The sequence below is a fragment of the Stigmatopora argus genome, chromosome 11 (genome assembly GCF_051989625.1).
Source record: "Stigmatopora argus isolate UIUO_Sarg chromosome 11, RoL_Sarg_1.0, whole genome shotgun sequence".
NCBI lineage: Eukaryota > Metazoa > Chordata > Actinopteri > Syngnathiformes > Syngnathidae > Stigmatopora > Stigmatopora argus.
In genome coordinates, this window is record NC_135397.1 from 13034859 (window position 1) to 13043597 (window position 8739).

At 39.7% G+C, this 8739-nt stretch overlaps 1 protein-coding gene across 1 annotated transcript; it reads right to left on the reverse strand.

Annotated features, from left to right (window-relative positions):
• Positions 1-201: 201 nt before the first annotated feature.
• On the reverse strand, positions 202-8566 carry LOC144084844 (uncharacterized). The gene is made up of 6 exons (XM_077613625.1): positions 8331-8566; positions 6084-6301; positions 5811-6012; positions 854-1033; positions 553-776; positions 202-434 (listed from the first exon to the last, which is right to left on the reverse strand). Exons 1-6 carry the CDS (start codon positions 8513-8515, stop codon positions 202-204), a joined length of 1242 nt encoding a protein of 413 aa, XP_077469751.1. The 5' UTR covers positions 8516-8566.
• Between the last annotated feature and the right edge of the window lie 173 nt (positions 8567-8739).

Here is an 8739-nt window from a genome sequence, read left to right on the forward strand (position 1 = left end):
AAAAAAAAGACATTTTTTTTATCAAACTGTAGCATTATTGTGATCTTAGCAACACACTACTTAAATCATCTGTGTTTCATTTTGCTCTTGATGTCCTCTGAGAGAACATCATTCCAACTGAATTATCACACCACTTTTCAATAATTGTTCTCAAAATGGCTTTCACTCCAATGTTCATATGTTGCTGTTGATGACTCTCCATCATGACCTTTGATCTTGTATCTTTAGTTGTTTTTGTCTCAGCTTCTCCTCTTGCAGTGCAATGTCCAGAGCTCTGAGCTGCTTGAGGAAACCATGGTTAGGGAGGACGCAACGGCGGCCTCGCACGTGCTCGATGGCCTCCACCACGGTTAAGCCCCGCTCCATCATCAGGTAGGCTAAGACCAATGACGCTGACCGGCTGCGACCCATCACACAGTGCACGAGGACCTTGTCTGGAGCGATTTAAAATATAATTATTAGAAAGCGATCACCACCAATGAGTAACTCTAGTTTTGTGAGACTTCCAACCATTGGTACTCAGTCAAAAAAACAACAACACAATTGACATACTGTGTGCGTTGCTCAAGGCCTCTTTGATGAACTGTGTCGCCGGGCAAAAGAACTGGGAGATGTCAAATGTGGGTTTGTCGTCAGCCTCTACTCCAAAATATTGGATGTCAGAATCTGAGTAGTAATCTGCACCAGTCAGCACGTTATTGTACTTCCCCTCTGCAGCATTCAGCACGTGTGTAATACCTAGTTCCTCTAGACCAGGTCGCTCCAAGGCGGTCTTCCTGTACCCAAATAGTACAATACTTTTGTTTGGGTTTGTTTGATTTGTCATTTATATATTTTTCTCATTTTTACTTACTCATCACCAATGAATATATTGGGCCAGACTTGGTTGACATGTGCATATTGGACACTGGGGCCAGTCCAAAAAAGCTGCTCCAGTTCAAGTGTACCTGGTGTTGCGTATTTACTGTCCGGGTCTACCTGTACAGACACGTAGGGGTTCTTTCCCCTTGCCTTCACCACACAGGAGGACATAGTTCACCTGAAGGCACCAAAAAACATGACAAGCAATATGAATACAGTAATCCCTCGATTATTGCGGCTTCACTACATCACTTTTTTTTCTGGGGATATATATATAAAATAAATACATATATTATTTATTATATATATAATTATAATATATAATAAATAATATATGTATTTATTTTTTAACAGTTTATCACGGCCATGTCTGGTCTACATTAACTGTGATAATTGAGGGATTACTGTAAGTCTATTGCTTGTTTCTTTAGGGAAAAAATGGGGAAAAATTACACAGGGAAATGGTGAACAATACTGAATGGAAAAAAGCAATCTATTGGTTTCCATTCATATTGAATTCTAACCCACAAGGAAATCAAAGAGGAAGTGACTTTACAACGATTTAGCGACCGGCACGAAAACATTCCCAAGCAATTTCATAAGAAATTGCTTCTTTTTTTTTTTTTTTAAATTTAGTTGAGAAGAATATAGAACATGTGTCAAAGTGGCGTACCGGGGGCCAAATTAAAATGAAGAGTATAGATGCATATGAAATTTCCTGATTTTCCCCCTTTTAAATCAATAATTGTAATTTTTTAATCATTTTTTTCTGTGTTTTTAATTCAAAAATCATTGTGTAAAATCTAAAAATATATTTAAAAAAAGCTAAAATAAACATTGTTTTAGATCTATAAAAAACTGAATATTCAGGGATTTTAATCCAGTTCTTTTAATACATTTATATATAAAAAAAATCTAAATATTATATCTAAAATGGTCCGGCCCACGTGAAATCAAGTTGACGTTAAAGCGGCCCGCGAACCAACCCGAGTCTCACACCCTTGATAGAGAGCATTTTGAGAAATTTAAGTCTATCCCAGCTAATTCTATCTAACAGACAGCACACTAGACTTAACCTCAATTGCAGGGAAAGTACCATGTTGTACTATACATAAACTTCAGCACATAACTCATCCCCATAGAATACGATAAATTTGACCTTTACATTAGAGAGTTAGATCTGACAGCTGTTTTTACCATATTTTGGAATATGGAATTCGCTTTAATGGAACAGCAGAAAAAAATACATCCCTTACCTCTTTATGAAATTTGTAATTCACCTACAAGCTGGATTTAAGAGCAATGATCTCCTCAATGTTTGCATGTGTTCTGTCACACTCGGCATGAGAATGCATACTAAATTCACTCTGCTTCCCATGATATTTTTAGGCCTGCTTTGGCACCACATCAGCGTGACACATGCGTTTGCTTCTTTAGGACCTTGAGACAACTCGTATACAAAAAGTCAGGAGTGACTTACTGAGTCTTGGATACATTTGGAAACGATAATGGTATTATTACATCACTGTCATATTTAGGATCTCACATTACGGTCATGTGTGAGGTTGACCTCTTTGTCTTAATAGCTCAACGACCACATTTTGAGTTGTATAGTGTGCATGCAACCATCATTGTGGCCATCATTCATTCATTTTCTGAACCACTTATCTTCACAAGGGTCGCGGGGGGAGCTGGAGCCTATCCCAGCTGACTTCGGGCCAGAGGCCGGGGGCACCCTGAATCGATGTCCAGCCGAAAACCATTCATGTTCACACTCATACCTATGGGCAATTTTGAGTGTCCAATCAGCCTACCATGCATGTATTTTGGAAACACAAGAGGACCGACCTGGATTCGAACCCAGGACGCAAGAACTGTGAGGCCGACGCGCTAACCACCTAACTGCTTTAATTGCTTACATACTTAACATACTTACTGACTTACTTAGCTAACATACTTAATTGCTGCTCTAACTTAAACCAGGGTTGTCAACATTTTTTTCATGGCCAACTAATGAATAGGACGCCTGGCCAAGCATAAAAAAATACTAATTTTGATGAAACATCAGATTTTTTTTTTACCAAATTGGCATATCAACATTGTCATAATTTTGCATTTTGATGGACTTAGATCCAATTGTGCTTAACAAGTCATTATATGAATCCAGAGTGGTTAATTGTGTACCCGGACATTTCGTCGACGGACATTTCGTAGACGGACAATTTTCGTTTTATTTATTGCCTTTTATTTTAATGTCAAAGTTCCTTTAAAAAATCTGAAGTAAAAACTCTCATGATTATAATTTTGAGAGATTACCTGGTTGATCGCTTTCAACAAATTATTTATGCAACAAAACAATCCATGAGGTTGAGGTTAGGTTAACCCTAACCTTAACCACTATACCCTAATCCTAACCACTAACTTTAACCACTATCCCCTAACCCTAATTCTAACCGCTAACCTTAACCACTATCCCCTAACCCTAATTCTAACCACTAACCTTACGAATTGTCCATCGACGAAATGTCCGGCGACGAAACGCCAGCAACGAAATGTCCGGTCGACGAACTGTCTGGCGACAAAGTGTCCGGCAACGAATTGTCCGTCGACGAAACGTCCGGTCACGGTTAAATTGTTATAACCCTAATGTCAACATGTGGCAGATGTGAATTGGGTTTTTCCTTAGTTTTTTTTTCCATTGGCAACGATGCCATGCGATTGGCTGCCAACCAATTCAGGGTCTCCCATTTCTGCTGCCAGTGGTTGGCCGGGATAGGCTCCAGCACCCCCCGTTATCCGTGTGAGGATAAGCGGTATATGGAAGAGGAATAAATTCGCAATGATTGAGGTGGCAAATGGAGAGACAAGCCTGTTTTTTGTGTGGTTGCCAACCTGAGCCCCTGACCTAAACAATACCACCACTTTTCTCTCAATCAGCTTTGAATTTTATCATCACGGGGTTATGTATATGTACAGCTGGCCTATAAATTATATGTAGTTTAACTAGAAAATACAATTTCTGGAGAAATATGATGCTTTGAATCAATAATGGTCAGTATACTCCTATTTATCTGTTGCATCGCATACACTTTCTGTTGATTTTCTAGCAGGTCCGGCTCACTTCCTGTTGATTTTTAGCTTTCTCCTTTGGATTCTGTGGCATTTCCAGGGTACTAGTATATATATATAGTCCTGTGGGTGTACATTATGTGCCTTCTCGGTGCAATTGTGAAGACACTAGATTGACATGCTCAGCAAGCCGTGTGACATTTAGCAGCATCTCCTCGAGCTCTTTCACTGAGGGAGGTCCATAAAGTAGGTCCCACAGAGTCTAGTGCCTCTAAAATAAGACAAGGTGTACTTTACTATTGTGCTTTATAAACAAAAAATTGTCACTTGACGTCGAGACCGTCCTCACCCGTGTGAGTAATCTCGGATCTTCACTGTAGGGGACGTGCAAGAGGATATCATTATAGTGAATGTGAATTTGGATGCCTGTTAATGATGACCCACATTTTTTTTCACGTTCATGTTTAAACATTCTGTCACACAGTTTCTTCATAAAGTGCAGGAGTACACTCATCGTAAAAACAAGCATCCCACAAATCCAGTGTGACAACCTGCTCCAGGTCAGATCCTGCCTAATGGAAAAACAATGTGGCATTATCCAGTGAACTTTAACATTTGCTGGCTCGCTTAGTTCCACGAATGCACACTGCTGTTGCATAACATTGCTCTCTGAGGAAATCACGGATCCTTGAAGAACACTGGCATTATTTACCAGCACTATGCGAGATTTGAATTGTGAAATTACTTTTTTGGGCACTTTTTGAATAATTTCTTTTGTATTGATCGCTATAATTATATGAAATAGCTTAGTTCGTGTTTAATTATTATTATAATTTTTTTATCAAATCCATTTGAATTGGAAAAGGTAGCATTGAGTGATCTTCATTTACTCCTATTGCAGGTGAAAGATGTCCAATCCATTTTGAGTGAGTGAGTCACATTGGATTGAACATCTTTCACCCGCAATGGCAGCCAGTGATTTAATGATAACAATAATAATCAAAATAATGTAACTTTGTTATATGCATTTAGAATTAAGATAGAAAATTGACCGCAATTAAAGAAAAAAATCGAGTATTGCATTTATTACAGTGCATTACTAATTTTATTCTTGTTTTACGACAAATAATCGTGATCAAAGAATCATTTATTTATTTATAGCAAAATATTTATCAAGGATTTCATTTTTTTTACTTACCATTACAGCATTTTCCTTTTAAATAGAAATAACAATGTTTTGAGGCAATTTTATGAAAATAGATTTGTTGAGCGACCAGTTTCGGGGGTAGTCCACTTTTAAATAGAACAGTAAGAACAGTAAATATAGATTTATTGATTGACAGTGTAATACAATTTACAATAACACCAAGTAAGTTATGGCAAAGGCTTGTACTGTATTATAGTTAAACAAATAAATATATATATATATATACTATATGCAACCCGGTGGCCGAGTGGTTTGGACCTTCCTGTGTGGAGTCTGCATATTCTCCCTGGGCTTGTGTGGGTTTTCTCTGGGTACTCTGGTTTCCTCCCACATCCCAAAGACATGCATCGTTGGTTGGAGACTCTAAATTGTCCGTAGCCATGAGCGTGAGCGTGGATTGTTGTCTGTCTCCCACCTGATGCCCGTAGTTAGCCAGACAGGCTTCAGCACCCCACGTGACCCTTGTGAGGATAAGCGGTATGGATAATGAGTTCATGAATATATAGAATATATTGTTTGTAAATACATTCACAAAATAGTTTCCAGTGTTTTTCTTAAAGGTTTGAAGTGTGGTGTATGTACAACTGACATTAAATGTTGAAGAAATGTGGGAATTGAAAGATTACCTTGAAATATTATTTTCATTTTCAAGGACAAATGGTTTTAGAAGAGCGGACAAAACTTCCTCTTTAATGCCAACCCATCGCTAAGCTTGTGAAGGAGCATCAAAAAGTTCCGATTGGGGTAAATGGCCCTTTTTTGCACCAGCTGCTTCAGAGCATCTTCGAGCGAGAGCCGGTGACGCAAAATCAAGTAGGCTAATGCCAGGGTGGCTGAGCGGCTCACACCCATAATGCAGTGCACCAGAACCTTTCCTGAAAAGTCACAGGAGTAAAGAAGTTAGAGGTCAATACTAAAAATACGGACAGGGTGGAGACATGCTCACCTTGGTCATACTTCAGGCCTTTGTGGATAAAGTCTGACGCCGCTTTGAAGTACTGGCCGAGGTCAAAGTGGTTTGAGTCTTCCGCTGGTATACCGCAGTAAAGACAAGTGTCGCCATAGAAATCTTGGTTCCCGATGCTTCCCTGCTTAGAGTGCGCTGCGTTCAGGACGTGAGTGATGCCGAGCTGTAGTAACGTTTTTTTGTTCTGTGCTACAGCTCTAGAAAAAAAGCATAAAAAAAGATACAACTCAGCACTCATTTCCTGATGATAGGCCAAGTGACTTTTTTGATCTTTTCAAAATAAACTTAACTTGGCTTCCATATTTACATCAAATTCTAGGTCATGTACCCAAATGTGGTGCCCACATATTTGGGTACTTGGACGTTTCGTCGAAAGACGTTTGGTCCCCGGACGTTTGGTCCCCGGACGTTTGGTCGACCGGACGTTTGGTCGACCGGACGTTTGGTCGAACGGACGTTTGGTCGAATGGACGTTTGGTCGCCGGGTTGTTACTGTTGAAACCAGCTCTCAAAATTATAATCATGAGAGAGAGAGAGTGAGTTTAATATCTAAATATCTAATATCAAAATATCAACAGTAAACTATTTGTCATAATTTGACAGCGAGCGAACCCAGCGACCAAATGTCCGTTCTACCAAACGTCCGTTCTACCAAACGCCCGTTCTACCAAACGTCCGTTCTACCAAACGTCCGGTCGACCAAACGTCCGGTCACGCATATTTGGACACCATGTCTCAGTTATCATTTATAAAAAATATATATCTAAAAAAGGGTGACCCGGTGGGTGACTAGTTAGCGTATCGGCCGCCTCATTGTCCACTCTAAATGGCCCCAGGTATTAGTGTGAGTGTGAATGTTTGTCCTTCTCCTCGTGGCCTACGTTTGGCTGGCCAACAATTCACCTGGTGACCAAAGTCAGCTGGGAAAGGCTCCAGCACCCCCCGCGACCCTTGTGAGGCTCTTATTGCCCCCAATAACCCTTTAAAGTTTCTTTTATTATTATTTCATAGTATTTAATTCATTACCTGTCATTAACAATGATAGACATTGAATTCATGTTAAGGACTGGTTGTGAATCCTCGTGTCTCAGCTCTGACTCAATTCAATCCAACCCAATAAGTTATAGTAAAAGATTAAAGAAGGGGTCTCTAGACCAGTCCTCAAAGGCCGGTGTGGGTCCTGGTTTGGTGAAAATGTGTCGACTTGTTTGGTTGGAATGAAATCCTGTACCCACTGCGACCTTGGAGACCTCTGCAATAGTCGGTTAAAGTAGGGCTTTGCCTACTTATTTTACAATTACCACATTAAATATTGCGTATGTGGCTCTTCTAAGTACCATCATTGTGTCCAACCTCCATGGTATTCAAGGTTATATGTTTTATTCTATCTCATTTATTTTTGTCTTGTGTGGTTTGGTTTCGGTATCAGCCCACATAAAGATTGATCGTCATGGCAACAATGTGGTGTGCTGCCCCCTACCCAAGTGACCTCTTTTACAGTGTGGGATGGGTGATTCCCACCAGAAGATTTTAGATGGAAAATGGCCTACAGACCATTTTCAGAACTTTGATGTAATAACCCTGTTAATTGACCACATTAGATTGTGTTTGAGCGCTTTCAAACCAAACTATCTTCTGATAATTTGATGGGACTCTAACCAGTGTTCCTCTCTTCACAGTTAATAAGAGAATAGTGCCTGTGGGGATTTAAATGAACAATCTGTTTTCAAATGAGCAAATCAATTATTTAACATTATATAATGAGTGGTTTATGCTTCACCGCTCTACCATTGTGCACAGTTTGAGCATCAATAAAACATAATGAAAATGACTATTTAAGTTACGTTTTCAAAGAAAAGATAATAATTAAAATTGCTTAAATGTTCACAATGGAGCAGTTCTTTGAAATTCAATGTGGAATGAACGATTATTTTACATTGTGTTGAGACAGCGTAACTCATTGGCTGCCATTGATGGTGCTAGTTATTCAATTCCTTTTAACTAAGAGGCAATGAGTTTAGGACAGTTTGTTATATGCATTCCTGTTCCAGAATGCTAATTATCATCAGTTATGTATTGGTACAGCTGCTATGTACTAGTCTTCGCATTGTAATTGAATGAGTTTCTAATCATTTTACATTTAAGCATAACTTCTTTGTAATAGTATTTTGTTTAATGGAGTTTCAGACTTGAATGGCTCCAAGAATCTAATATGCCCTCACTCACATGTTTCCTATGTAGAGGTTTGGCCAGACTTCATCCACTGCGTGGAGCTCCAGTGTGCAGGAATCCAGAATCAGCTCCAGTTGTTTAATGAGCGCCAGGTCCTGTTGCTGCTTGCGTTCTGACATGCTTTTCACACAGCCACAAGGTCCACAACAACGTGAGTGTATACATGTGTGTGTGTGCATGCCTATGTTTGTGAGTGAGAGAGAGAGAGAAGGAAAGCAGAGAGGGTGTAATGTGCATAGTCACTGCCAAAGGGTGCTCACTCCTCACTGAAGGACGCCAGCAGCTGCTCATCTGGATGCCCCTGACGTCCAAAATTAGCTCCCTGTTCTCCCTTTGGCTCCGTGTCACTATTTGATGTCGGATGCTAGCCTTAATTCAAAAAGATGTCATTTGAGCAATGGTT

Bases quoted from the DNA above. Each gene is read 5' to 3' on its own strand.
- LOC144084844 (XM_077613625.1), bottom strand. From the start codon at position 8,515: ATGCACACACACACATGTATACACTCACGTTGTTGTGGACCTTGTGGC. The intron at 777-853 runs GTAAGTAAAAAT...ATTTGGGTACAG, and splicing joins AATATATTCATTGGTGATGA to GAAGACCGCCTTGGAGCGAC. The intron at 435-552 runs GTATGTCAATTG...AAATCGCTCCAG, and splicing joins GGCCTTGAGCAACGCACACA to ACAAGGTCCTCGTGCACTGT.